We start from the raw sequence: 27,302 nt of genomic DNA on the forward strand, positions 1-27,302 counted from the left end.
GCCTTCGCGGCTTTGACTGACAGCGAGGCCTGAGGGGAGAGGGGTGGGGCGGGCGGCTTCTTCCTACTCCGCTTCTCATTGGCCGGCGGCGTGGGCGTGCGGCCTATAGATAGGCGGAGGCCGGCGGGGGGCGGGGTTAAGGTGGTCCCGCCTCTCGCCACGCCCCGCGCGTCCTGTTCAGGTGAGGGAGGGGGGAGCGAGGAGGCGAAGGGCGGGAAAAGCACGAGGCGGGAAAGCGCCTGGGCGTCGTCGCTGCCCCTGAGGTGATTTCTTTCCCCTTTTCTGAGAGAAAAACTAGGGAGTTTTGAGGTAAATTCGCCATCTTTCCCCCCTGCCCGCGTACGGGAGGCTGAGCTCAGGTGGTGCAAGGTGAAAATAGCCCCGTAAGCTTTTTTATTTTTGTTTTATGTGGTGCGTCTTGTCCCTCTCCCCCTGAGGGAAGGGGGACCCCAGTGGTTTTCTGAGGGAAAATGGAGGGCGCAAAAGCTCTGAGGGCTCTGCTGGCCCTGTGCATTGAGCTTTGATGAAGTGCAGCGCTTTAACACTCTCTTCCTGCATTAAAAAAGGTGTTTTTTCCCTTTTTTTTTCAGTAGTTGGTGGGGTGGCTGCTGGTTGCCGTTCAGCAGAGGGCTGCAAGAGGCACCCCCTCTCCTGGCTGCAGCTATCAAACCTAAAAACACTTTATTTGTGGTTAGGTGCTGGGAGAGGCAACAAAACCTGCACAAATGAGGTGTTTTCTTGCTTTTATTGGAGATGAGCCCGGTTTTACTTCATATTGGGGATAAATTAGTTGTGCTTATTACTACTTTGGCCCAAATGGGAGCTGCTTTAACCCCAAACTGCTTCCTTTATTGTTCTTCAACCCTTTTCAGCATCAGACTGGTAGCTGTAAAGATGCTTTGAATGCCTCAAAGGTTAGGATTCACTGGGTGTTTTTTCCTCTGGTTAAAATACGTGTGTTTCATGATTAAAGTTTTGATTAAAACATGTTTATTTAAACAAAATACCTCTTCTTTTAACAAAGTATAAGATAAATTGCCTCCTGCGGAGGGAATAGCATTCTTCTGCCCCTCCAGTTTTCTGAACCCTTTGAAGCATTTTGAATCTTTAAACCAGAAATCCTGGCTTTAACAAAAAAAAAAAATAAATCTTTTTTTTTTTTCTAATAATTGCAGCTCTAATTTTCCTAGCAGGTGTTTTGGGGCTTTTTAAAGATTATTTTGCCACCTTGGGCTCGCTAGAGCAGGTGACGAGGTTGCAGCTGGGTGTGCTCCACATCCCTTTGGCAAGAAAAAGGAGCTCCTGAAGAGCATTACACTATTAAAATACCACAAAGAATACTGAAATAATGACAACAAAGCAACAAACCAGTGAAATAGTGGGGAAAACAAAAAAAAAAAAAAAAAAGCAGAAGTTACTGAAAAGATGGGAGCAAGGAGGTCATGTGAGGTGTAAGGGTGGGAAATTGGTGGGACAAAGCACCTTCCAAAGGTGTTTTCCTGCCGTAAAACATACCCAAAACGTCAAAATGTACCAAAAAACGTCAGCTGGGGAATTAAAATACTTATGTGTATATATATCTTCTTCTGTTGTTTCTGGGAAACCAGGCAGTGATGTGTTTAGCTCTTTTTTTGGGGCTAGAAAATGGCATTTCTGCACTTTCCTTCTGGTATAGGGGAATAAGACAGGAGTTAAACCTCAATTTGTCAAAAACATGATGCTTTTTTTCCTCTATACCTATTTTTTTTTCCTTAAAGCTACTTAAAGGAGGGGAGAAGAGCCACTCCGTGCAGCTCACCTGTTCACGCCTGCCATGGTTTTACCCAATTTTGGGTTGTTTATTCAGGAAAAACAAACAAACAAAATTTTTTTTCAGCCTGAAGTGGCTGAAAAGGGCTGTGGAGCCCTAAAATTGTATTTTTGGGGGAGGTTGGGTCAGTTTGAGGGGGAATTTGAGGGGTCTGGGGGGTCTCGTCTTTAAAGGGGATTTGGGCCAGGGGGCTGGCTTGGGGGGAAAGCCTCAGGCTTTGGGGTGGGGGCTAGGGGGGTCGGGTCCGTTTTGGGGCAACTCTGGGCTCTTTCCCTACGCAGCTGCTGGCCCTATGAAGCACCCCCCCAGCCTCACCCCCCCTCCGGCCTCTGCCCCCTCGGGGGGGCAGCGGTGCAGCAGGAGACCCCCAGTGGCTTGGGGGTCCTGCGGGCAGCCCCCAACCCCCAGCAGCGCCCCGCGGAGCCTCCACCTGCACCGCCAGGAGCGGGAAGCCTTCTTCAGCCTCCTGGGTAAGAGCGAAAACACCCAAATCCCGGCAAAACTACCCAAAACTCCCTCTGTTTTTTTTTAAAAAGCGGATGGATGGGGGTGTGTGCCACGGAATTATTTGCAAATAGCTGATTTTTGTCTCCATCTCGTTACAGAAGATGACGTGGTGCAGGAGTTCCTTGCAACGGATGTCTGCTATAGGATTTCCGATAAGGTCAATCGGCCCCAAATGCAGGGACCTCAGGGGCTGGGCCGAAATTGCTGCTGGTTTGGTCCCGTTTGGGGAAATCTGACCAAAACTGCCGCCCATCGGGTTCCATTTTTGACAGTCTTAGTCAAAACACACTGGTTTTGTCCAGTTTTGGGGGTTTTGACTAAAACCACCGCTGGTTTGGTCCTGTTTCTGTTTTTCGATCAAAACAATTGCTGGTTTAGTCCCCTTTTTCATAATTTTAGTTAAACAAACAAAAAAACCCCAACCACTGATTCGTGTCCAGTTCTTGTGTTTTTTGACCAAAACCGTTGTGCTTTGGACCTGGTTTTGGCCATTTTAGTCAAAAAAAACAAAAAACAAAAAACACTGTTTTTTGTCTAGTTTCTGTGTTTTTGATTAAAACCGTGGCTGGCTTGTTCCATTTTTTTTTGTGTTTTTTGGCTAAACCTGCTGTGTTTTGCTCCTGTTTTTTTTTTTTTTTTTTGACTAAAAGCACCACGATTTGGTTCCAGCTTCTTGACCCAAACCCGGTGCTTTTTGGTGCCTGGTTTTGACTAAAAACCTCCTTTTTTTCTTTTTTTTTCCCCCCACTGCCCCCAGTACCTGCTGGCGATGGCGCTGACGTACTTCAAGCGCGCCGGGCTGCCCACGACCGAGTACACCCGCATCAACCTCTTCACCGCCCTGTACGTTCAGCAGCCCTAACGCCACCTTTGGCTAATCCCCTGGTTGACCAAAACGCCCTGATTTCACCCCGTTTCCCCTCCCAGGTACCTGGCGAGCGACATGGAGGAGGACGAGGAGGAGCACAAGTACGAGATCTTCCCCTGGGCGCTGGGGCCGGGCTGGCGCCGGCATTTTCCCCGCTTCTTGCGCCGCCGCGACCGCCTCTGGGCCCGCATGAGCTACCGGGCGGCCGTCAGCCGGCACTGCTGCGAGGAGGTCAGTGCGCTGCCAAAATCCCCCCGTTTGGCCCCAAAAAAATCCCCCAACCACCGTCAAAGCGGGGGAAGTCTCGAGGAGAGATGGGGGCCCTGCGGCTTCGCTGCTCGGCTGCGGTGGAGCTGGCCGTGCAGCTTTTGGCTTAAAAACATCACTTTTTGGAATGAGGTTGGTTCTAAAAGGCTGTGCTCAAAGCATGCTTCTCTTAAAGCCTGTTTTTTTTGAAACTTACCTTTAATTTTAAGCCTTAAAAAATGATTTCTGGGGGTTCCATGCTCCCAAGCCAGCAGCGAACCCCTCACCGTGCACTCATGCCAGTTCCCCTGTGGCACTCTTCACCCCAAACCGCACACTTTTATCCCCAAACTGTACATTTTGTGCCCCAAACCACGTACTTTTCTCCCCAAACCCTGCCTGTTTTGCCCCAAATCATGCATTTCTCTCCCTTTTCTCCTCACACCCTGCCTGTTTTGCCCCAACTATATGCTTTTCTCCCTAAATCGCGTACTTCTCTCCCCAAACCCTGCCTATTTTGCCCCAAACCGTGCTTTTCTCTCCCCCAATCCTGCCTGTTTTGCCCCAAACCATGCATTTTTCTCCCTTTCCTCCTCAAACTCTGCCTGTTCTGCCCCCAAACCGTGCATTTCTCTCCCCGAACTGCGCATTTCTCTCCCTTTTCTGCCCAAACCGTGCATTTCTCTCCCCGAACCCTGCCTGTGCTGCCCCAAACCGGGTAATTTTTCCCCGTTTTCTCCCCCGACCCTGCCCCTTTTGCCCCAAACCGTGTGTTTCTCTCCCCAAACCCCCTCCCTGCCCGCAGATCATGGCGACGGAGCCCTTGCACTGGGCCTGGCTGCGCCAGCGCCCCCCCCAGCACAGCGGGGCCGTCCGCAGCTACGCCGGGGACCCCCGGCCCCGCGCCCCCCCGCCGGCCCCCCGGGAGGAGGAAGAGGATGAGGATGAAGAAGACGACGAAGCCCTGGTGCCCGCCGTCCTCGTCCTCCCCCTGCAGCACCCCCCTGGCTGTGCCTAAACCCCCCGAGCACCCGAAATTTGGGGAGTGACGGGCTCGGGGCCGCGTTCCCCACGTTTTTCTCGCGGTTTGCCCAAAATTTGGGCTTTTAAACTCAGAATCTGCTCGCTGGGCCGCTCGCGTGCGGCGCTAACGGGGCTGTTTTTGGGTGTTCTTCCCCACTTTTGCCCAATCTTCTAATGAATCTAACCCAAACCCTTTGCTGTGAGCACCACCTGCTGCTGTTGCCACCCCACACCACAACCAACACCCGTTTTTGCTGTTTTTCACCCCAAAACTCCCCCTTTTTGTTACGAGCCCTAAGTCAGGGGGGTGTAGTGAGGAGCCACGGCGCAATTGGTGCAAAAAGGGGTGAAAACGGGCAACGTGAAGCACTGAATCATCATTTTTGTGTTGTGGGGGGGGAGAAGGGGAGGGGGGCGGTGCGCGCTGCTAAAAATAGGCCCCAAAATTTGGGGGGAAAAGGGGAAAAAGGAGCAGGGCGGGGCAATAACCGCCTGTTTTTGCTCGGCAGGGCCCCGCTGCTGCGAAGCGCCCGGGAGGGAGCAGAGCCGTGGGTTCAGGTAGGGATGGGCCCTGCTATTACACGCGTGTTACACACATCACACGCGTGTTACACGCATGTTACATGCATGTCACATGTTACACGTGTGTTCTGCCCCTCCACATGTCCCCTCTGCAGCCAAATGTGGTGCACATGTGTGTCACGGGCTCACATGCTCCAGGTTTGTGTGTCCTGGCCCTGCACACACGTGTCCAAGCCTGCACACGCCTCCCACATGCGTGTCCTGACCCTCACACGCATGTCCCAGCCTGCACACGCCTCCCACATGTGTGTCCTGACCCCCACACGCATGTCCCAGCCTGCACACGCCTCCTACATGTGTGCCCCAGCCCCCACACGCGTGTCCCAGCCCCACACACGCGTGTCCCAGCCTGCACACACCTACATGTGTGTCCCAGCCCCACACACGCATGTCCCAGCCTGCACACACCTACATGTGTGTCCCAGCCCCACACACGCGTGTCCCAGCCTGCACACGCCTCCTACATGTGTGTCCCAGCCCCCACACGCCTCCCACACGCGTGTCCCAGCCCCGCACACGCGTGTCCCAGCCCGCACACGCCTCCCCCACGCGTGTTCCAGCCCCGCACATGCCTCCCACGTGTGTCCCAGCCCCCCACACGCGTGTCCCAACCCGCACACGCCTCCCACACGCCTGTCCTTGACCTCCACACGCCTCCCCCACGCGTGTCCCGGCCCGCACACGCTTCCCCACGCGTGTCCCGGCCCCACACCCGTCTCAGGGCGCCGCCCCCGGCCCTGCTCCCCCTCCAGCCCTGCAGCACTGCGGACAAAAACCCGCAGCAGTGGCCGCACCCAAAACCCCCAGAAACCACCCCAAATCCCTTCCCCATCCCCCCCCACCACCTCAGCGCCCCCAAAATCCCCTTTTTTCACCCCGTTTCCCCTCTTTCCCCCCCCTTCCTCGAGGGAGGAGCCGGGCAGGGAGGAGCCTTGGGAGGAGGCCGGCAGCGGGGCGAGGCCCGGCCTCGCCTCACAGCTCCAGGAAGACTTTGGGGCGCTTTTGGGTGTTTTTTTTTTGCTTTTCCTTTCAGTTTGTTTTATTATTTTTTTTTGTTTGCTTTGGTTTTGGGCGGTTTTCCCCAAAAGCGGCGACTTTGGCAACGCTTCCCCCTCCCCTCTCCCCCTTCCCCCAAATCGAGGTACGTCCCCGGGGAGGGGAACGGGCGCGATCGCTCCCTGCTCGCCAACTCGCTTACACAACTCCGCTCGCCGCCAAATTGGGGCGGAAAAGGGCAAAAACGGGCAAAACTGGGGGAGAAACCCCCTGAGCCGGGGCCGCTTGGGGGCTGTTTCCCCTCGCAGAGGGGAAGGGGTTGGGTGCTGCCCCGCTCCGAGCCCCGTTTGGACCGGGAAAGTTTTTTTGCCGGGGGATTTGAGCTCGTTTTGGGGAGAAACGAGAGGGATTTGGGATTTGGAGGTTTTTCCTCAGGATTTAGGGTTTTTTTTTTGGGGGGGGATTGGGGTTATTTTCCCCCAACGGGAGGTGAAACGGCCGCTGCCGCTCGAGCCCTTGCCCTGCGGCACCTGCCGGGACGCCGGGCACCCACTTCCTCCTCCAAGTTGGGCTGAAAAAAAGTGGTTTTGGGTCACTTCACCCCCCAAAAAACAATGGGGAGGGGGAGGGGGCTTCGTTAACGAGGAGCTCGTTAACAGGGAGCTCATTAACGGGGTGCGGGGGGGAGGTGTAAGGGGCTGGGGTGCGATAGGCCCCACATTCCTCTAGGGGGGGGTGGAGGGGGGCTGAGGCTTCCCCCCCTCATTTTGGGGTCAATTTAGGGGGTTTTGGGGGTCTAATTGCTGCTTTTGGGGCACGCCGGGCTGCGGGGTCACAAATGTGCCTCTCACCTTCCTGCAGCGCTAATTAAGCTCTCCGGTCCTTAATTAAGCCTCCCCAGTCCTTAATTTAGCCTCCCAGTTCTTAATGAAGCCCCCCCAGTCCTTAATGAAGCCCCCCTCCCAGTCCTTAATTAACGTCCCAGTCCTTCCCTAAGCCCCCCAGTCATTAATGAAGACCCCGTAGTCCTTAATTAGACCCCCCAGTCCTTCAGGAAGCCCCCATAACCCTTAATTAAGACCCAAACCCTTCATTAACCCCCCCAGTCCTTAATGAAGACTTTTCAGACCTTAATTAACCCCTCAGTCCTTAATGAACTCCCCTCAGTCCTTAACGAAGCCCCCAACTCCTTAACCCCCTCCCTCCCCCAGTCCTTCATGACCCCCCCCAGACCTTAATTAACCCCCCCCAAACCTTAATTAACCCCCCCAAACCTTAATTAACTCCCCCCAGACCTTAATTAACCCCCCCCCAAACCTTAATTAACCACCCCAGGCCTTGATTAAGCTTCCGGAAGCCTAATTACGCCCTTCATAGCTCTAACGGGCGTAGGGAGCGGCCCTGACACACGCCCAGACTCGCCAGACCCGTTCTTTTGGGGCCGTTTCCCCTCCTTTTGGGGCCGTTTTTTTTTCCCCCCTTTCTGCATTTTTTTTTTCGGTTGCTTTATACACGGCGTTCCCAAGGCGAAACTGCTCAGCTCGCGGCCGTTTTCCCCCAAAATCTCAATTTTTCCCCCCAAATGAGCTCATGACGGACATTCAGGTGCTGACACAACCCACCCAGCCGTGCTTTTTGGGGGAGAAAACACAGAAATAGGGAAAAACATTTAAAAAAAGAACCTAATAACCCCCTTTGCTCTCCAGCCTCTCCCAGCTGTGACCCCAAAGCAGGCGAAAACACCCCAAAAAAGCCCCAAACGCTCTCCAGCCCTGCCAACTGGGGGCCAGCAGCCCTCGTTAGCCCTCTTGAGGCTAATTACTGGGTTGTTAACGAGCGCGGGGAGATGCAGCCTTAATTGGGGGCTCCTCGTTTGCTCTTTAATTGGGGAAATCAAACTGTTGGTGTTTTAATTTGGGGCTCATCCTCAGCTCCCCAAATTGGGGAACAAATCGGGGAAAACCAAATGTCGGTGTTTTAATTCGGGGCTCGTCCTTGGCTCCCCAAATTGGGGAAAGAAAAATGTTGGTGTGTTAATACAGGGCTCTTCATTTTCTCCCCAAATTGGGGAAAACAAACTGTTGGTGTTTTAATTTGGGGCTCATCCTCCGCTCCCCAAATTGGGGAACAAATCGGGGAAAACCAAACGTTGGTGTTTTAATTCGGGGCTCGTCCTCAGCTCCCCAAATTGGGGAACAAATCAGGGAAAACCAAAGGTTGGTGTTTTTTTTTGGGGCTCATCCTCAGCTCCCCAAATTGGGAAACAAATCAGGGAAAACCAAGTGTTGATGTTTTAATTTGGGGCTCATCCTCCGCTCCCCAAATTGGGGAACAAATCGGGGAAAACCAAATGTCGGTGTTTTAATTCGGGGCTCGTCCTCGGCTCCCCAAATTGGGGAAAGAAAAATGTCGGTGTGTTGATACAGGGCTCTTCATTTTCTCCCCAAATTGGGGAAAACAAACTGTTGGTGTTTTAATTTGGGGCTCATCCTCAGCTCCCCAAATTGGGGAACAAATCAGGGAAAACCAAAGGTTGGTGTTTTTTTTCGGGGCTCATCCTCCGCTCCCCAAATTGGGGAACAAATCGGGGAAAACCAAATGTCGGTGTTTTAATTTGGGGCTCGTCCTCGGCTCCCCAAATTGGGGAACAAATCAGGGAAAACCAAAGGTTGGTGTTTTAATTCGGGGCTCATCCTCGGCTCCCCAAATTGGGGGAAGGAAAATGTCGGTGTGTTAATACAGGGCTCTTCATTTTCTCCCCAAATTGGGGAAAACCAAAGGTTGGTGTTTTAATTTGGGGCTCATCCTCCGCTCCCCAAATTGGGGAACAAATCGGGGAAAACAAAACGTTGGTGTTTTAATTTGGGGCTCATCCTCAGCTCCCCAAATTGGGGAAAGGAAAATGTCAGTGTTTTAATTAGGGCCTCCTCCTTTTCTCCCCAAATTGGGGAAAACCAAATGTTGGTGTTCTAATTCGGGGCTCATCCTCAGCTCCCCAAATTGGGGAACAAATTGGGGAAAACCAAACTTTGGTGTTTTAATTCGGGGCTCTTCCTTTTCTCCCCAAATCAGGGAAATCAAAACATCGGTCATTTAATTAGGGCCTCCTCCTTTTCTCCCCAAATTGGGGAAAACAAAATGTTGATGTTTTAATTCGGGTCTCATCCTCAGCTCCCCAAATTGGGGAACAAATCGGGGAAAACCAAATGTTGATGTTTTTGTTTGGGGCTCTTCCTTTTCTCCCCAAATCAGGGAAATCAAAACGTCGGTCATTTAATTTGGGGCTCATCCTTGGCTCCCCAAATTGGGGAACAAATCGGGGAAAACCAAAGGTTGGTGTTTTAATTCGGGGCTCATCCTCAGCTCCCCAAATTGGGGAACAAATCGGGGAAAACCAAAGGTTGGTGTTTTTATTCAGGGCTTGTCCTCGGCTCCCCAAATTGGGGAAAGGAAAATGTCGGTGTGTTAATTAGGGCCTCCTCCTTTTCTCCCCAAATTGGGGAAAACCAAAGGTTGGTGTTTTAATTCGGGGCTCTTCCTTTTCTCCCCAAATCAGGGAAATCAAAACGTCGGTCATTTAATTTGGGGCTCATCCTCGGCTCCCCAAATTGGGGAACAAATCGGGGAAAACCAAACGTTGGTGTTTTAATTCGGGGCTCGTCCTCAGCTCCCCAAATTGGGGAACAAATCAGGGAAAACCAAAGGTTGGTGTTTTTTTTCGGGGCTCATCCTCAGCTCCCCAAATTGGGAAACAAATCGGGGAAAACAAAACATTGGTGTTTTAATTTGGGGCTCATCCTCGGCTCCCCAAATCGGGGAAAGGAAAACGTCAGTGTTTTAATTAGGGCCTCCTCCTTTTCTCCCCAAATTGGGGAAAATGAAACGTTGGTGTTTTAATTCGGGGCTCATCCTCCGCTCCCCAAATTGGGGAACAAATCGGGGAAAACCAAAGGTTGGTGTTTTTATTCAGGGCTCATCCTCAGCTCCCCAAATTGGGGGAAGGAAAATGTCGGTGTGTTAATACAGGGCTCTTCATTTTCTCCCCAAATTGGGGAAAACCAAAGGTTGGTGTTTTAATTCGGGGCTCTTCCTTTTCTCCCCAAATCAGGGAAATCAAAACGTCGGTCATTTAATTCGGGGCTCATCCTCAGCTCCCCAAATTGGGGAACAAATCGGGGAAAACCAAAAGTCGGCGTTTTCATTCCGGCCTCCCCCTCCGCTCCCCGATTTCGGGTTCCGAACCCCGCGAAACCCCAACCCCCCGGGGCGCGCCCCCTCCCTCCTAACCTCCCGCCTCTTCCCGACCCCCTGGGCCTCCTCTCTCAGCGCCCGTTGTGCCGGCAGGATGGCGGAGGTGCCGGTGGTGCCCGTGTACTGCACGGGGGTCTCGGCGCAGGTGCAGCGGGAGCGGGCCAAGGCGCTGGGGCTGGGCCGCCACGAGCAGGCCGTGCGCTACCAGGGCCAGGATTTCGCCGCGCTGCGCGACGCCTGCCTGCGCTCCGGGACCCTCTTCCGCGACGACGCCTTCCCCCCGGCCCCGTCCTCGCTGGGCTTCAAGGAGCTGGGCCCCGGCTCCTCCAAGACCCGTGGCGTGCAGTGGATGAGGCCCACGGTGAGCGAACCCGCTTTTTTTTTTATTTTTTGGTAAAAAAAAACCACAATTTTCCTGATCGTCACCGCCGTTTTGGGGGTGTTTCCCTCCCAGGAGCTGTGCTCGCGCCCGCAGTTCATTGTGGATGGGGCCACGCGCACTGATATCTGCCAGGGAGCGCTGGGTAAGTGCCTTTAACTCCTCTTTTTTTTTTTTTTTTTTTTACCCTTTTCCTCGCTTTTTGGCCTCAAATCAGGGAATTCGCCACGATGGTGCTGCCGCCGGAGCGAGCTCGGTCGCATTAAACAGGTTCAACCGCAACGGGGACGGCCGCGACCTCCCCTGAGCGCCCCTAACGCATCTCTGGCGCCGAGGGAAAGCTCTGGGGTGGCCAGAAAAAGGCGTTTTTTCCCCCAAAACCCCCCGCAGGTGACTGCTGGCTGCTGGCGGCCATCGCCTCGCTGACGCTGAACGAAACCATCCTGCACCGCGTGGTGCCGCACGGGCAGAGCTTCCAGCACCAATACGCCGGCATCTTCCACTTCCAGGTGGGGCTCCCTCAACAAGGCCGACCCCAAACGGCCGCTTTCTGCCCCTAAACAACCCCTCCTGGCACCGCGGGGACCCCAAACGGGTGATTTTCCCCTAAAAAAAAGGCCGATTTGGGACCGGCGATCCCCGGCAGGGCTCCGTTTTCCCCGTCTGATCGGGATTTAAAAGCAACGGGAGGGGTTTTTTTTTTTGGGATTAACGTTCGCTCAGGAAAAAGGGGGACCCCCAGCGCCCCCCTGGGATTGTGGGGGGCCATCTTCGGCCTCACCTTCCTCCTCCTCTTCCTCCTCCTCCTCCTCCTCCTCCTCCTAGATCTGGCAGTTCGGCGAGTGGCTGGACGTGGTGGTGGACGACTACCTGCCCACCAAGGACGGCAAGCTGCTCTTCGTCCACTCCGCCGAGGGCACCGAGTTCTGGAGCGCCTTGCTGGAGAAAGCCTACGCCAAGTACGCCTTCCCCTCCCCCTTCCGCCTCGTTTTTGGGGCGAAAAACCCTCGAAATGGCTCAGCTGCTACCCGCTTTGTAGGGTGAACGGCTGCTACGAGGCGCTGTCGGGCGGCAGCACCTCGGAGGGCTTCGAGGACTTCACCGGCGGCGTGACCGAGTGGTACGACCTGCGCAAGCCGCCCCGAGACCTCTACCAAATCATCCTCAAGGCGCTGGAGCGGGGCTCCCTGCTCGGCTGCTCCATCGACGTCAGTCTCCTGCCGCGTTTCGGGGTGAAAAAAGGCTTTTTTGGGGGATGGGGAGGGGAGTGACGCCGGAACGGGGTCGGTTTCTTGTTCCCTCGCAGATCACGAGCGCCTTCGACATGGAGGCGGTGACGTTCAAGAAGCTGGTGAAGGGGCATGCCTACTCGGTGACAGGAGCCAGGCAGGTCAGAGCCGGTGCCGTTTTGGGTTAAAATCAGGGCTTTTTGGCTCAAAATTGGCGCTTTTGGGGTTGGATTACAGTCCTCGGGGCCAAAATAGGGGCTTTTGGAGTTGCAATAGCTACTTTGGGGTCAAAGTTGGCACTTTTAGGGTTGAAGTTGGCATTTCGTGTTGAAACTGGGGCTTTGGGGATCAAAATTGGGGCTTTTTGGGTCAATGTTGGTGCACTTTGGGTCAAAAATGAGGCCTGTGGGGTTGAATTAGGGTTTCTTGGGGCCAAAGTTGGGGCTTCTGGGGTCAAAGTTGGCAATTTTAAGGTTTAACTTACCACACTCTGGGTCAAAAGTGGGGCTTTTAGGGTCAAAGTTAGGGCCTATGGGGTTGAAATTGGGGCTTTTGGGCTTGAAAATGATGTTTTAGGGGTCAAGAGTGGGGCTTTTTGAGTCAAAGTTGGGGCTTTGGGGGGTTGAAGTTAACATTTTGGGTTGAAAATGACACTTACGTAGTCAAATTTGGGGCTTTTGGGGGCAAAGTTGGCACTTCTGGGGACGAAGGTGGGGCTTTTGGGGCCAAAATTGGCGTGTTTTGGACAAAGGTGGGGCTTTTGGGGCCAAAATTGGCGTGTTTTGGACAAAGGTGGGGCTTTTGGGGCCAAAATTGGCGTGTTTTGGACAAAGGTGGGGATTTTGGGGCCAAAATCGGCGTGTTTTGGATGAAGGTGGGGCTTTGGGGGTCAAAATTGGCTCTTTTGGGGCTGAAAGTGGCTCTTTTTGCGCCTGAAGTGTCTCTTTTGGGCCAAAGCGGGCCCGTTTTGGGTCAAAATCATCGCTTTTTGGGCCTGACGCCTCCCTTTGCAGATCAACTACCGCGGCCAAGCCCTGGAGCTGATCCGCATGCGCAACCCTTGGGGCGAGGTGGAGTGGACGGGGCCCTGGAGTGACAAGTAAGCCCCCCCCCAGCCCCGAGCACCTTCGTTAGCGCTAATTAACGAAGCAGCCTGGCCCTTTGGTGGCTGCAGGGGGGGGAATTTCACCTTTCCCCCCCACCTCCTTGCAGCTCGTCCGAGTGGAACGCGGTGGAGCCAGCGCTGAGGCAGCAGCTGATGGTGAAAATGGAAGACGGCGAATTCTGGTCAGCTCCGAAACGGGGCGAAAAGCGGCCGTTTTGGGGGGGTTTGAGCCGGCAGGACGGGGGCTGAACCTTCCTCCTCCTCCTCCAGGATGGCTTTCCGGGATTTCCTCCGGGAATTCACCCGCCTGGAGATCTGCAACCTCACCCCGGACGCCCTCCAGTCCCGCAAATTCCGCAAGTGGAACACGCGGCTCTACGACGGCACCTGGCGCCGCGGCAGCACGGCTGGCGGCTGCCGCAACTACCCCGGTGCGCCCCGGCACGCGAGCCACGCCCTAAAAACCACCTCCTTTTCACCCTTTTCACCTTTTTTCCCCTTTTTTTTTTTTTTTTTTTCCCCGCAGCCACCTTCTGGATCAACCCGCAGTTTAAGATCCTGCTGGAGGAGGTGGACGACGACGGGGACGAGGCGGGCAGGCGGGAGCCGGGCTGCAGCTTCCTGCTGGCGCTGATGCAGAAGCACCGGCGCCGCGAGCGCCGCTACGGCAAGGACATGGAGACCATCGGCTTCGCCGTCTACGAGGTACTGGTGGCCCCCCCGGTGGCCTCCCGGTGTCACCAGTGGCCCCCGGTGTCACCGGTGGCCTCACCTCTTGCGCCCCGTCCCCGCAGGTCCCTCCGGAGGTGGGTGCGAGACGTGGCCGGCGCCTGGAACAGCGGCCGAGGGCGAAATGGGAAAGCACGTGGGGGGGGTTTGGGGGCATTTGGGGGATTTGGGGGACACGTTTGGGGTGGTTTTGGGGGTCTCTGGGGTGGTTTTGGGGGTCTCTGGGGTGTTTTGGGGGCATCTGGGGTGGTTTTAGGTGCGTTTGTGGGGTTTTGGGGGTGTTGTGGGGCTGTTTGAGGAGCGTTTTGGGTGGTTTGGGGGATGTTTTGGGGGCGTTTGGGGTGTGTTTGGGGTTTTTTGGGGGCGTTTGGGGTGTGTTTGGGTTTTTTTGGGGGCGTTTGGGGTGTGTTTGGGTTTTTTTGGGGGCGTTTGGGGTGTGTTTGGGTTTTTTGGGGGCATTTGGGGTGTGTTTGGAATTTTTGGAGGGTGTTTGGGATGTTACGTTTTTTTTTTCAGGATGTTTGGTGTGTTTTGAAGGCCGTTTGGGATGTTTTGGGGATATTTAGGGTGTATTTAGAGTGTTTTGGGGGCAGCTGAGGGTGTTTATGGGCACTTTGGGGAGCATTTGGGGTGTTCTTGGGGCCGTTTGCCGTGTTTTGAGAGCATTTGGGGTGCCTTAGGGGCGCTTGCAGCGGGTTTGGGGGCACTTGGGTCAGTTTTGGGGTCAGTTTGGGTGTTTATGGAGGCATTTGGGGTATTTTGGGGGACATATCTGAGTGTTCGGGGCATTTCTGGGGTCATTTGTTGATGTTTGGGGGGCGCTTTGTGCATTTGGGCGTTTGGGGAGTTTCTTGGGGGCGTTTTGGGGCATTTCTGGGGGCGTTTTGGGGCATTTCTGGGGGCGTTTCGGGTGTTTCTTGGCTGTGTTTTGGGTGCGTTTTGGGCATTTCTTGGGGGCATTTCTTGGGGGGGGGTTTGGGGCATTTTTGGGGGGGGTTTGGGTGCATTTTGGGCGTTTCTTGGGGGCGTTTTGGGGCATTTTTGGGGGGGGGTTGGGGCATTTTTGGGGGGGGGTTGGGTGCATTTTGGGTGTTTCTTGGGGGCTTTTTGGGCATGTTTGGGGCATTTTGGGGGGGTTTTGGGGCATTTTTGGGGGGGGTTGGGGCATTTTTGGAGGGGTTTTGGGTGCATTTTGGGTGTTTCTTGGGGGCTTTTTGGGCATGTTTGGGGCATTTTTGGGGGGGTTTGGGGGCATTTTTGGGGGGGTTTGGGGGCATTTTTGGGGGGGTTTTGGGGCATTTTTGGGGGGGTTTTGGGGCATTTTTGGGGGGGTTTTGGGTGCATTTTGGGCGTTTCTTGGGGGCTTTTTGGGCATGTTTGGGGCATTTCTTGGGGTCGTTTGGGGAGGTTTTGGGGCATTTTTGGGGGGGTTTTGGGGCATTTTTTGGGGGGGTTTGGGTGCATTTTGGGCGTTTCTTGGGGGCGTTTTGGGTGCGTTTGGGCCATTTCTTGGGGGCGTTTGGGCCATTTCTTGGGGGCGTTTGGGCCATTTCTTGGGGGCGTTTTGGGTGCATTTGGGGCATTTCTTGGGGGCGTTTTGGGGCATTTCTTGGCGGTATTTTGGGCATTGACTGGGGCATTTCGGGGAGTGTTGCTTGGGGCATTTCTTGGGGACGTTTTGAGTGTGTTTGGGCATTTCTGGGTGGCGTTTGGGGCGCGTTTCCATCAGTTTTGCTGCATTCGGGGCCTTTTGGGGTGCATTTGGGGCATTCGGCGGGCCGTTTCGGGCCGTTTTGGGGCCGATTCGAGGCCTTTCCTGACTCCTTCCCCCTTTTTTCCCCCCTGCGGCAGCTGGCGGGGCAGTCGGGGGTGCACCTGAAGCGGGATTTCTTCCTGGCCAACGCGTCGCGGGCGCGCTCGGAGCAGTTCATCAACCTGCGCGAGGTCAGCACCCGTTTCCGCCTGCCCCCCGGCGAGTACATCGTCGTGCCCTCCACCTTCGAGCCCAACAAGGAGGGCGACTTCGTCCTCCGCGTCTTCTCCGAGAAGAGAGCCGACACCGAGTAAGCGGCCTCGTTAGCGGCGCGCCTCGTTAGCGCTAACGACCCCGCTCCCCGTCGGCCCCATCCTCTTTTTTTTTTTTTTTTTTTTTGCCCTTCCCCGCAGGGAAATGGATGACAAGATCCAGGCGACGCTGCCGGATGAGGTGAGAATCCCCCCAGGCAATGCTATCCCTTCCTCCCCTCGCCCCTCGGACCCAAAACCGCCCTTTTTTCCCCCAGAAAGTGCTCTCGGAAGGTGAGATCGACGCCAACTTCAAGCAGCTCTTCAAGCAGCTCGCGGGGCCGGTAAGGGGAACGCAGGGAAGGCGGCGTGGGGGGCACCGGGGCGACACCCACTGCCCCCATTTCCCCCCCCTAGGACATGGAAATCAGCGTCACCGAGCTTCAGACCATCCTCAACCGCATCATCAGCAAACGTAAGCCCCAAACGGGGGGGATTTTGACCCAAAATGTGCGGTTTGGCACCCAAAAAAAAACCCTATAACGGGGGTTTGGAATGGGGCCGAGCCAACCATTTGGAATTTGGCCCCGCAGACAAGGATCTCCGCACCAAAGGCTTCAGCATCGAGTCGTGCCGCAGCATGGTCAACCTCATGGACGTATCCTCCCCGACGCCTCCTCCTGGCGGTCCCAAAAAAGGCCTTTTTCCCCCCAAAACCCCGCCTGCTTTTCCTTAACCCCTTTCTGCCCCGTAGAAAGACGGCAACGGCAAGCTGGGGCTGGTGGAGTTCAACGTCCTGTGGAACCGAATCCGCAACTACCTGGTGGGTTGGGGGGCTCAGGGCGCGGCGGGGGGGCCCTGACCCGTCGTCCCTAACGTTTTGGGGCGTTTTTGGGGTTTTTTGGGGTCGGCGGGTAGGCCGTGTTCCGCAAGTTCGACCTGGACAAGTCGGGGAGCATGAGCGCCTACGAGATGCGGATGGCGCTGGAGGCGGCAGGTAACGCGGCCCTAATTAATTCGGGGCTCGTTAAACCCATCCCCCGTCACCTCCCGCAAGGTTTTGGGGTAATGGGCATTTTCCTTTTTTTCCCCTAAAAGGGTATAAATTGAACAAAAAGCTGCACGAGCTCATCATCACCCGCTACGCCGAGCCCGACCTGGCCATTGACTTCGACAACTTCGTCTGCTGCCTCGTGCGCCTGGAGACCATGTTCCGTGAGCGCCCTTTTCCTGCTAAAAACCCCGATTTTGGCCAACTTTCCCCTCAAAAGAATAGGATTTAGCAGGATATGGTGGAAACCCCTCCAAGTTTAGCAGGAAACTGTAGGATTTTCCGTTTTTCCCCCTTAAATACGGCTTTTTTAATTTTTTTACTGCTAAATGCTGCACGTTTTCCACCTTTCCCCTTAATTCCTGTGGGATTTTTTTCCGGGTTTTCCCCGAATTTCACAATTTTACCCGAATTGCACAATTTTTCCTTGAAGTGGGATTTAGCAGAAAAGGGGGGGGGAGGGGCATTCAATTTCACCCAAAATGCTCCCAGTTTGCCCAACTTTCCCCTTAAACCCACCCCATTATCCCCCAGCCCCATTCCCACCCAATTTCCCCTTTTACCCCCTATTCCAACCCAATTTCCCCTATTACCATTCCATTCCCCCCCAATTTCCCCTATTCTCCCCCAATTTCCCCTATTACCCCCGTTACCCCCCAATTCCCCAAATTTCCCCCTTAACCACCCAATTTACCCCCAGTTTCCACTATTTCACCCCATTATCCCCAATTTCCCCTATTACTCCCCAATTTCTCCTATTCCCTCTCAATTTACCCCCGTTTCTCCCCAATTTCCCATATTACCCCCCCGTTGCCCTCCAATTTACCCCAATTCCCCTCATTTTCCCCAAATTTCCCCCCAGTGTTCCCCATTAACCCCAAATTCCCCTCGATTTCCCCAATTCCCCCTATTACCCACCCATTAACCCCCCAATTTCACCCCATTAACCCCAATTTCCCCCATTAACCCCATTTCCCCCCCCAATTTCCCCCCCCAATTTCCCCCATTAACCCAAATTCCCCCCGATTTCCCCCAATTCCCCCCCCAGGCTTCTTCCAGGCGCTGGACGGGGACCGCGACGGCGTCGTCACCATGGGGCTGCTGCAGGTAGGCGCCCCCGCCCCAAACCCGGGGGGTTTCACCCCAAAAAGCGGGGCGGGCCCCCCCTCTGACTCCCCCCCTTTCCCCCCAGTGGCTGCAGCTCACCATGTTCGCCTGAGCCGAGGACGTTTTGGGGGAATTTCTGCGCTTTTTGTCACTCCGCCTGACTTTTTTTTGTTGTTTTTTTTTTTTTTTGGGGTGGGGGTGGGGACACAAGTTTTGGGGTGTCCCCCCCCCCCCCTCGGTGCCACAATCAGGGATGTGCCCCCCGCCGGGTGCCAGTGTGGTTCTCGTTTTGTACTGTGCGACCCCCCCCCGGAAACAGAAATCCTATTAAAATTCTTTTTCCTGCTCGTTTTCCCCCATTTCTTATCCCCCCCCCCCCCCCTTGACCCCCGATCCCACGCAGCGCCCCTATTAGGGCCGGGAAATTCCCGCCAGTTCTGCCCCTTTAAGAGCCTGGCCCCGCCCCTCCATTCCCATTGGCTACTCTCACTCTAAATCTGCGTAACCACGCCCACTTTTTACCCCTTTAACGCCCCGCCCCCTCGTTATCCCGTTGGCTCGTACACACAGCCACGCCCCCACTTTCTACCCCCTATCGCCCCGCCCCTCGCTCTCCCATTGGCCACTCACCCTACGTCTGCATAACCCCGCCCACCGCCCCCCGGCTCCACCCCCCTCTTGCGGCCGCCCTGCCCTTATAAGGAGAGGCCCCGCCCCCTGGGGGCCGGAAAGCGTGGCGGGGGCGCGCCGGCGCGGGATTTTTGGCGCGACCATGGCGGAACCGGGGCTGGAACCGGGGCCGGGACCGGGAGCGGGCCCGAACCCGGCCGAGGCGGTGCTGCGGGAGCTGGCGCTGTTCGAGCTGCGCTGCGACGGGGAGGATGTGGCCGAGAAGCGTAAGGGCCGGGGCGAGGGGGCGAGGGGAGGGGTTTTGGGGCGATTTGAGGGGTTTTTTTGGGTCCCAGGGAGGCGTTTAGGGTGATTTGGGATGACTCCTTGAGGTTTTGGGGTCGCAGGGGGAGGGTTGGGGGGCAATTTAGGGGTGTTTTTGTGTCGCAGAGAGGGATTTGAGGGGGAGCTGGGGGGATTTGGAGTGGGAATGGGGTCCCAGGCAGGTGTTTGGGGTCACAGGAAGGGGTTTGGTGCATCTGAGGGGGAGTTGGGTCGGTTTGGGGTGGTTTTGGGGTCACCGGCAGGGGTTTGAGGCAATTAGGGCGGGTTCAGCATCACAGGGAGGGCATTGGGGGGATTTGAAGGGAGTTTGGGGTGACTCGAGGTAAGTTTCAGGTGATTTGGGGGGGTTTCGGGGTTGCAGGCAGGCGTTTGGGGTAATCTGAGGGGGAGTTGAGCTGGTTTAGGGTGGCTTTGGGGTCACAGGAAGGTGTTTGGGGTGATTTAGGGGGCTTCTAGGGTCATAGAGAAAGGATTTGGGGCATGTTTGTGTGGGTTTTGGGGTCAGAGTCAGGTGTTTGGGGCAATTTAGGGGTCTTTTGGTGTCACAGGGTAGCATTTAGGACAATTTGTGTTTTTTTGGGGGGTCACAGGCCGGTGTTTGGGGCAATTCAGGGGCTTTCAGGATCCCAGGGAGGTGTTTCGGAGGGATTTGGGCAGTCCAAGGGGTCACAGAAGGTGGCTGGGGGGCAGTTTTGGGTCACGGGGGGGGTGTTTCAGGCCACGGGGGAGCCTTTTTGGGGGAATTCAGGTGATTTTGGGGCTGTCAGAGAGGCATTTGGGGGTGGTATTGCCTACTGCAGGGAAAACACTTGGGGAACACAGCAGGGGGGGAGCTTTGGGGCTCTGGGGGGTGATGCCTGGCGTGGCTGCTCTCACCCCAACCTCCCCCCGAGGCTTTTTGGGGTCTCGTGGGACCCCAAATCCCCCCCATTTCCCCCCCCCAGTGCTGGAGCTGAGCCTGACGCACCGGCTGGGCCCCGTGCCCCTGGCCAACGAGCTGCTGGCCTTCGTCACCAGCAAGGACCTCGACCCCCGCCTCACCCTCGACAGCCTCGCCGCCTTCGAGCACGAGGTGGGGACCCCCAAAAGACCCCAAAACCACCCCAAAAAGGAGGCGGAAGGGGGCCACGTGTGCCCACCCCTCTTTTTTTTTCCCCCCAGGTCCTGGCCAAGAGGGGCAGCAGAGCTTCCCGGAGGTCGAGCAGCCGCCACGGCGGCCTCCGAGACGTCCACTCCCTGCAGGAGCTGTATCGTTTTGGGGGAAAAACGGGGGGAGAAAGCTAAGTTTACTTTAAAAAATAAAGATGGAGGTATTTTTGGGGGGAAATAAGTTGAAATTATGGGATAAAGTGAAAAAAATAAGGGGGTTTTTGGGGGAGAAACTCCAAAGCAAAGCCTCGTTAGCACCAAAAATTAACGGTGAGGGGTTTGGGGTGGGGCTGGGGGGCACCCTAAAAGAAAAACCCTCAAAATTGGGGGATTTTGGGGTGGTTTCGAGGCATTTCTACTCCTTAACGAGCCCCCAGGCTCGACGAGGATGAAGAGGAGGAGGAGGAGCTGCTGGATGCCTACACCACGCCCTCCAAGGTGCGACCCAAATTCCCCCCATTTTGACCCCAAATCCTTCCTATTTCCCCTACTTTCCCCCTCCAAGCCCCCCCGTGACCCCAAAACCTCCTTTTTTCTCCGCAGACCACCCAAAAACGCCCCGGGGCCCCCCCCGCCACCCCCCGCCCCAAGCGGCCCCCCTCAGCCCACAGCCCCTACGCGCTGTTCTCCCCCTCCAGCCTCTCCCCCAGGTAAAACCTCCCCCTCCCCTTCCTCTTTCCCCCTCCCCTTTATCACCTTTTTAACCTTTTTCTCCGTTTTTTCCCCTATTTAGCGCCACCCCACCCCAAAAATACACCGCACGGGGGGGCCGGGGGGAGGTGGTCGCCTCCTTCGGCGTCCCCCAGACCCTTTTTGGGGGCTCCGGGGGCTGCGCCCCCAAACTTTTCCCCCACCCCGACGACTCCCTGACCAAATCCTACAAATTCATGTTCCAAAAACCCCTCGACGTCCGCGAAGGTGAGGCTGGGGGTGGGCACGGGGGGGGTCACCCCTCATTTTGGGGCAATTTAGCTGTTTTTTGGGGGCGGCATTGATATTTTTCCCCCCTCTCTCAGTGCTTTGCTGGCGGATCGAGGAGCTCGGCGCAGCGCTCAGGACCCACCACGGCCTCGAGGACTTCTCCTCGGCGCTCCTCCCGGCTCAGGCAAGCTCCTTTGGGCCTCATATCCCATTTTTTAAATATAACCTTTATAATTTTTCCCTTTTTTACCTTTTTTCGCAGGAACCCGTGACCCTGCTGGGCCAAATCGCCTGCGACAGCAACGGGAAGCTCAACGCCAAATCGGCCGTGCTGGAGGGCGACCGGCAGCGCTCGGGGGGCACCCGCGTCCCCCTCGACCTCTCCGAGCTCCCCGAATTCTCCCTCTTCCCCGGCCAGGTCGGGATTTCCCCCAAAAGCCCCCAAAATTTGAGTTTTTTTGGGTTTTATCCCCCCTTTTTTATTGATTTTTTTGGTTGTTTTTTCTAGATCGTGGCCCTGGAGGGGATCAACAGCACCGGGAAGATGTTGGTGGTGTCCAGGCTCTATGAGGTGAGTGGGGTTTTGGGGTGGAAAACGGTGGGTTTGGGGTGAAAAATGGTGGGTTTGGGGCTGGTTTAGAGTTGGGGGCGGCTGGTTCAGGGTTGGGGAAGTTTTTGGATCCCGGTTTTGGCTGAGGAGGGGGGTTTGGGGGGGGGGGGGGCCAATTTTGATTTGGGGGGGTTGGGAGGGTCTGGCTTCTTTTTTGGGGGGTCTTGGATTTGGGGGGGCTTTTTAGGGGATTTGGGGGTCCCTATTGGGGGGGGGGGGCTGGTTTTAGGATATTTTGGGGGCACCAACTTTGCCCAGGAGGGTTTTTTTTGGAGGGGGGCTGGTTTTCTTCTGTTTTGGGGTCAGGTCCACTTTCAGGGCTCTGTTTCTTCTTGGGGGGGGGGGGGGAACCCTTTCACCCAATTTTGGGGCTCTTTCTCCTTTTTTGGAAGCTCTTCACCCCGTTTTGGGGCTGTTTAACCCCGTTTTGGGGCCGTTTCACCCCGTTTTCCTCCCCTTCTTCCCTCCGCAGCCCCAGCCCCTTCCCTTCCCCTCCCTTCCGCCGCCAGCCGCAGGTGAGCCCCCAGCGCCTCCCCCTTCCACCCCCCAAACCTAACGGGACCCCTCGAGGACCCCCCTCAATTTTAGGGTGCCGGGGGGGTCCCCAAGCCCCCCTTGACCCCCCCTGGCCCCCCCCAGGCCCCGAGCAGCGGGCGGTGCTGGTGGCCTGCGGGCCCTACGCCACCTCCGACACCGTCGCCTTCGACCCCCTCTCCGACCTCCTGGACGTCATCGCCCGCGACCGCCCCGACGTCTGCGTCCTGGTGAGGCTCTGCGGGGTGCCCCCCCCCAAAAAAAATTTCCCCAAACCCCTTAAATTGTCATCAAAACCCCTTAAAAATCCCTTAGGAACCCCCCCAGAATTCCTGCAGACCTCCCCGTCCCTGTTTTGAGCCCGAATTTGATGCTTACGGCACGGAAACGCCTTCAGATTTACCCTAAATCCACTTCAAACGAGGGGAATTTTGTGGGGTTGCTAAGGGGAGAGCTCCTTTTTTTGGGGGAAAAACCCCAAAAAGTCTCTTTTTCTTCCCAAAGCAACAAAAAAATGCCATTTTTTTTAAGAGCTAACAGTGCTTTTGGAGCCCCCCAGGAGTTAAATCCACAATGAGGTTTGCCCTGATGGCTTGAGGGGGAAAAATGTAATGACCGAAAATCATCAAAATACCTTTTTTTGGGGCAGTTTTGAGGCCAGCCTGCCCATTTTCCTCTGATTTTTTCCCCGTTTCTTCACAGTTTGGGCCGTTCGTTGACGCCAAGCACGAGCAGGTGGAGGTGAGTCCGGGGGTGTGAATTTGTGGGTTTTGGGGCCCCCTGTGGCCTTGACCCTACAAAAACTGTGGTTTTTCACCCCAAATCCTTCCTATCCCTGTAGATTTGGGGCAGATTGTTGTCACAAGCCCCCAAAATGAGTCAAAACCCAGTGTTTTTATCGTTTTGGCTGTTTCATCTGCTTTAGGGGAGGCCGGGGAGTGCCCTAAAAGCAGGAGGAAGCGAGGAATCCCCCCAAACCCCTTCTTTTGTCCCAAGCCCCTTTGTTTTCCCCAAAATCCCCTCGTTTTCCCCCAGAACTGCCAGCTCCCCGCCTCCTTCTCCGACGTCTTCAAGCTCTGCCTCAAGATGATCCTAGAAGGGACCCGAAGGTAGGGGCTGCGGCCTCCCCCTCCCCTAAATCCCTTTTTTTTTTCCTTTTTCCTGGACCCCAAAAATCCCTTTTTTCTAGGCCTCAAAAATCCCCCAAATCTCCCTTTTTCCCATTCCCCAAACCCCAATTATTTCCTCCCCATCCCCTAAATCCCCACGTTCCCCTCCTTTTCCTCCCTGTCCCCTAGATCTCCCTTTTTCTCCCCATTTCCTAAACCCCTGTTTTTATCTCCCTGTCCCTTAAACCCTATTTTTTTTTCCTCCCTGACCCTAAATCCTGTTTTTTCACCCCGTTGGCAGTGCCGCCCCGCACCTGGTGCTGGTGCCATCGTCCCGGGACGTGCACCATGACTGCGTTTACCCGCAGCCGCCCTTCCCCTGCCCCGAGCTGCCCAAGGAGGACAGAGCGGTAACGGACCCAATAACGTCCCGTTTCACCCCAAAATCCCACCGCTCTTATTTTGGGGCTTTTTCTGCCTCCTTTTCCAATTTGGGGCAGTTTTGGGGTGGCTGGGGGGAGCTCTGTGTGATTGGGGTGGGTTTGGGGCATTTTAGGGTGGCTTTGGGGCATTTGGGGGCATTTACAGGAAGGTTTGGGGCCTTTGCGGGGGGTGATTTGGGGGCATTTAGGGTCATTTGGGGGCGTTTTTTGGTGTTTTGGGGTGGATTTAGGGCCTTTTGGGGCAAGTTTTGGGCCTGCATTAAAAGGACTTAAGGAAAGCCAGGCATGTTTGGGGGCGGATTTGGAGTTTTTAGGTCCCACTCTGCAGTATTCAAGGAAAACCAAGTGTGTTTTGGGGCAGATTTGGGATTTTTAGGTCCCACTCTGCAGTATTAAGGGAAAGCCAAGTGTGTTTTGGGGCAGATTTGGAGTTTTTAGGTCCAACTTCGCAGTATTCAAGGAAAACCAAGTGCGTTTTGGGGCAGATTTGGGATTTTTAGGTCCCGCTTTGCAGTATTCAAGGAAAACCAAGTGTGTTTTGGGGCAGATTTGGAGTTTTTAGGTCCAACTTTGCAGTATTTAGGGATAACCAAGTGTGTTTTGGGGCAGATTTGGGATTTTTAGGTCCCTCTTTGCAGTATTCAAGGAAAACCAAGTGCGTTTTGGGGCAGATTTGGAGTTTTTAGGTCCAACTTTGCAGTATTTAGGGATAACCAAGTGTGTTTTGGGGCAGATTTGGAATTTTTAGGTCCCACTTTGCAGTATTCAAGGAAAACCAAGTGCGTTTTGGGGCAGATTTGGAGTTTTTAGGTCCAACTTTGCAGTATTTAGGGATAACCAAGTGTGTTTTGGGGCAGATTTGGAATTTTTAGGTCCCACTTTGCAGTATTCAAGGAAAACCAAGTGCATTTTGGGGCAGATTTGGGATTTTTCGTGCCCCTGAGCCCGTTTAGGGCAGGATTTGGGGCCATTTCGGGGCGTTTTGGGGCCGTTTGCCCCCTCTCCCCACAGCGTGTGCTCTTCGTCTCGGACCCCTGCACCCTGGACATCGACGGCACCGTCTTCGGCCTCACCTCCACTGACCTCCTCTTCCACATGGGCGCCGAGGAGATCAGGTGGGAAGGATCCAGCCCCAAACGCTCCCCGCGACCCCGTTAATTAGGGCTGGCCCCCCTAATTAAGAGGCTGTGTCCTTAATGAACCCCGCAGCTCGTCGGGGAGCTCGGACCGCTTCACACGGATCCTGCGCCACGTCCTGACGCAGCAGAGGTGAGCGCCCGGCGCCACTTTGGGGTGGAAAGGGGGAAATCCTACAGCGCCTCGGCACTTCTTCCATCCCACAGTTGCTTTTTGTGGGGTTTTGCGGGATTTGGGGGGTTTTAGTCCTCCAGGGGGGACGCATGTCAGGCTGATAGATGATCGCCACGCTCAGCCCGAAGCAAATCAACCCCCAAATTCCCCTTTTGGCCCCAAATCCTCCCTTTGGGTGCTCCAAATCCCCTTTTCAGCCCCACCAAGTCCTCCTTTGGGTGCCCCGACCTCCCCTCTTGGCCCCCCGAATCCCCCTTTCTGCCCCTAATACCTCATTTGGGTCCACCAAATCTCCCTTTTGCCCCCAAATTCCCCTTTAGGCATCCCAAAATCCCCCTTTGGGCACCCCAAACCCTTCTTTCCACCTCCAAAGCCCCCTTTCTGCCCCTAAAACTCCCCTTTTGGGTGCCCCAAATCCCCCTTTCCAGCCCCCAAATCCCCTTTACCCCCTCTGGGCCTCCAAAACCCCTCTTTCCAGCCCCACAAGTCCCCTTTGGGTGCCCCAAATCCCCCTTCCCTCCCCCATCACCCCACTCTCGGCCCCTAAACCCCCCCTTTCCACTCCCCCAACCCCCAAAATTCCCCTTTTTGGCCCCAAAACCTCTTTTTTCCCCCTCCCCCCCCCAGCTACTACCCGCTGTACCCCCCCTCGGAGGAGCTCAACGTGGACTACGAGAGCTTCGCGCGCTTCGCCTGGCTGCCCGCCACCCCCCACGTCCTCGTCACCCCCTCGGAGCTGCGCTACTTCGTCAAGGTCGGCCCCGGGACCGATCGATCGATCGCCGATTGGGATCGATCGATCGCCGATAGGGATCAATCGATCGCCGTGAGGGATCGCTGATAAGAAGGGATCGATCCCTAACGAGCGAGAACACGGTGGCCGCCTCGAGCGTGCTGCAACAGCGCCCCCGAATCACTGCGGGGCCCCAGTCGATCCCACAAGATCCCTAAATCGCTGTGGGTTTTATGAGATCCCACCCCCCCCCAATCCCCCAGGATCCCAAATCGGTCCCAAATTGTGGGTCTTAAAAGCCCCTGGTCGATCCCACAAGGTTCCCAGTCGATCCTAAATCTCTCCGGGTCTTACAAGCCCCTGGTCGATCCCACAAGATCCCCAAATTGATTCCAAATCACTGGAGGGGTTACAGGCCCTCAGTCGCTCCCACCAGCTCCCCAACAGATCCCGAAGCGCTGCGGGTTTTACAAGCTCTTGATTGATTCCCTACATCCCCAGTTGATCCCACAAACCCCTCATCGACCCCACAAGATCCCCAGTTGATCCCAAATCACTGCAGGTTTTACAAGATCTCACCTGATCCCCCAAGATCCCAAATCAGTCCCAAGTTGTGGGTTTTACAAGCCCCCAGTTGATCCCCAATTGATCCCAAATCACTGCAGGTTTTACAGGCTCACAATTGATTCCCCAAGCCCCTAGTCGACCCCACAACATCCCCAGGCGATCCCAAATCCCTGTGGGGTTTACAAGCCCTATGAGCTCCAGTTGATCCCCCAAGATCCCTGATCACTGCAGGTTTTACAAGCTCCCAATCGGTCCCACAAGATCCCGGTTCGATCCCAAATTGCTGTGGGGTTTACAAGCTTCTGATTGATCCCCTAAGCCCCCAGTCAATCCCACAAGATCCCCAGTCGATCCCAAATCTCCAGGGAGGTTACGAGTTCCAGTTGGTCCCACGAGATCCCTGATCAACCCCAAACTACTGCAGATTTTACAAGCCCCTGGTCGATCCCACAAGATTCCTGTTTGATCCCAAACCGCTGGAGGGTTTTACAAGCCCCTCATTGATCCCACAAGATCCCCAATCGATCCCAAATCCCTGTGGGGTTTACAAGCCCCCAGTCGATCCCCAATTGATCCCAAATCACTGCAGGTTTTACAGGCTCCCAATTGATTCCCCAAGCCCCTAGTCGATCCCACAAACCCCCCATCAACCCCACAACATCCCCAGGCGATCCCAAATCCCCGTGGGGTTTACAAGCCCCCAGTCGATCCCACCAGATCCCCAGTCGATCCCACCCGATCCCCAATCTCTGCGGGTTTCACAAGCCCCTATCGGTCCCCCCAAGCCCCTCATCGATCCCGTAAGCCCCCAATGTCTCCCCCATCCCTCCAGTCGATCCCCCAAGATCCCACTGGATCCCAACGCACTCGATCCCTTCTCTCTTCTCCCCCCAGGACGTGCTGGGCTGCGTCTGCCTCAACCCCGGGCGGCTGACGAAGGGCCGGGTGGGCGGCACCTACGGGCGCCTCCTGCTGCGGCCCCGCGACCCCGAGCGCCGCCACCCCTGCGTCTCGGCCCAAATCATCAAAATCTGACCCCAAAAAAAAAAAAAAAAAAAAAAGATTCCCCCCACGGACGGGATCT

At 55.5% G+C, this 27,302-nt stretch overlaps 3 protein-coding genes across 6 annotated transcripts; all 3 read left to right on the forward strand.

Annotated features, from left to right (window-relative positions):
• Nucleotides 1-211: 211 nt before the first annotated feature.
• Nucleotides 212-4,449, forward strand: SPDYC (speedy/RINGO cell cycle regulator family member C; the record flags this gene model as incomplete). The annotated part of the gene is made up of 6 exons (XM_082782086.1): nt 212-309; nt 2,092-2,280; nt 2,416-2,474; nt 3,075-3,160; nt 3,245-3,416; nt 4,237-4,449. The coding sequence occupies exons 2-6, from the start codon at nt 2,103-2,105 to the stop codon at nt 4,447-4,449; spliced, it is 708 nt and encodes a 235-aa protein (XP_082638212.1). The 5' UTR covers nt 212-309; nt 2,092-2,102.
• A 539-nt stretch (nt 4,450-4,988) lies between these two features.
• CAPN1 (calpain 1) lies at nt 4,989-18,234 on the forward strand. Of its 4 annotated transcripts, none has more exons than XM_082782094.1 (22): nt 4,989-5,012; nt 10,377-10,644; nt 10,738-10,807; nt 11,053-11,171; nt 11,488-11,621; nt 11,702-11,870; nt 11,969-12,052; nt 12,905-12,990; nt 13,104-13,178; nt 13,267-13,427; nt 13,523-13,701; nt 13,791-13,802; nt 15,577-15,788; nt 15,892-15,931; nt 16,008-16,073; nt 16,147-16,204; nt 16,323-16,387; nt 16,484-16,552; nt 16,648-16,726; nt 16,828-16,944; nt 17,829-17,887; nt 17,973-18,234. In XM_082782094.1, the coding sequence occupies exons 2-22, from the start codon at nt 10,378-10,380 to the stop codon at nt 17,997-17,999; spliced, it is 2,148 nt and encodes a 715-aa protein (XP_082638220.1). In that variant the 5' UTR covers nt 4,989-5,012; nt 10,377; the 3' UTR covers nt 18,000-18,234. The 4 variants fall into 4 exon arrangements, with proteins under 4 accessions (XP_082638220.1, XP_082638219.1, XP_082638222.1 ...); XM_082782093.1 differs by lacking the exon at nt 4,989-5,012 and adding an exon at nt 6,051-6,177; XM_082782095.1 differs by lacking the exon at nt 4,989-5,012 and adding an exon at nt 7,594-7,637.
• Nucleotides 18,235-18,648: 414 nt separating this feature from the next.
• Nucleotides 18,649-27,256, forward strand: POLA2 (DNA polymerase alpha 2, accessory subunit). Its single transcript, XM_082782087.1, has 18 exons — nt 18,649-18,783; nt 19,786-19,913; nt 20,003-20,088; nt 20,368-20,428; nt 20,534-20,640; nt 20,724-20,908; nt 21,007-21,095; nt 21,174-21,329; nt 21,420-21,482; nt 21,994-22,036; nt 22,161-22,285; nt 22,758-22,796; nt 23,091-23,164; nt 23,466-23,574; nt 24,619-24,722; nt 24,817-24,876; nt 25,546-25,672; nt 27,113-27,256. Exons 1-18 carry the CDS (start codon nt 18,660-18,662, stop codon nt 27,251-27,253), a joined length of 1,821 nt encoding a protein of 606 aa, XP_082638213.1. The 5' UTR covers nt 18,649-18,659; the 3' UTR covers nt 27,254-27,256.
• Nucleotides 27,257-27,302: the final 46 nt, after the last annotated feature.

Source organism: Aythya marila (assembly GCF_965140915.1).
Source record: "Aythya marila genome assembly, chromosome: 35".
NCBI classification, from domain to species: domain Eukaryota; kingdom Metazoa; phylum Chordata; class Aves; order Anseriformes; family Anatidae; genus Aythya; species Aythya marila.

What these genes read in the sequence shown, in the direction of transcription:
- CAPN1 (XM_082782094.1), top strand. Translation starts at nt 10,378, where the DNA reads ATGGCGGAGGTGCCGGTGGTGCCCGTGTACTGCACGGGGGTCTCGGCG. An exon ending in TGCTCGGCTGCTCCATCGAC is followed by an intron (nt 11,871 to 11,968) that starts GTCAGTCTCCTG and finishes GTTCCCTCGCAG; the next exon opens with ATCACGAGCGCCTTCGACAT. An exon ending in CGGTGACAGGAGCCAGGCAG is followed by an intron (nt 12,053 to 12,904) that starts GTCAGAGCCGGT and finishes CTCCCTTTGCAG; the next exon opens with ATCAACTACCGCGGCCAAGC.
- POLA2 (XM_082782087.1), top strand. Translation starts at nt 18,660, where the DNA reads ATGGCGGAACCGGGGCTGGAACCGGGGCCGGGACCGGGAGCGGGCCCG. An exon ending in GTCCACTCCCTGCAGGAGCT is followed by an intron (nt 20,089 to 20,367) that starts GTATCGTTTTGG and finishes ACGAGCCCCCAG; the next exon opens with GCTCGACGAGGATGAAGAGG. An exon ending in CCCTCCAGCCTCTCCCCCAG is followed by an intron (nt 20,641 to 20,723) that starts GTAAAACCTCCC and finishes TCCCCTATTTAG; the next exon opens with CGCCACCCCACCCCAAAAAT.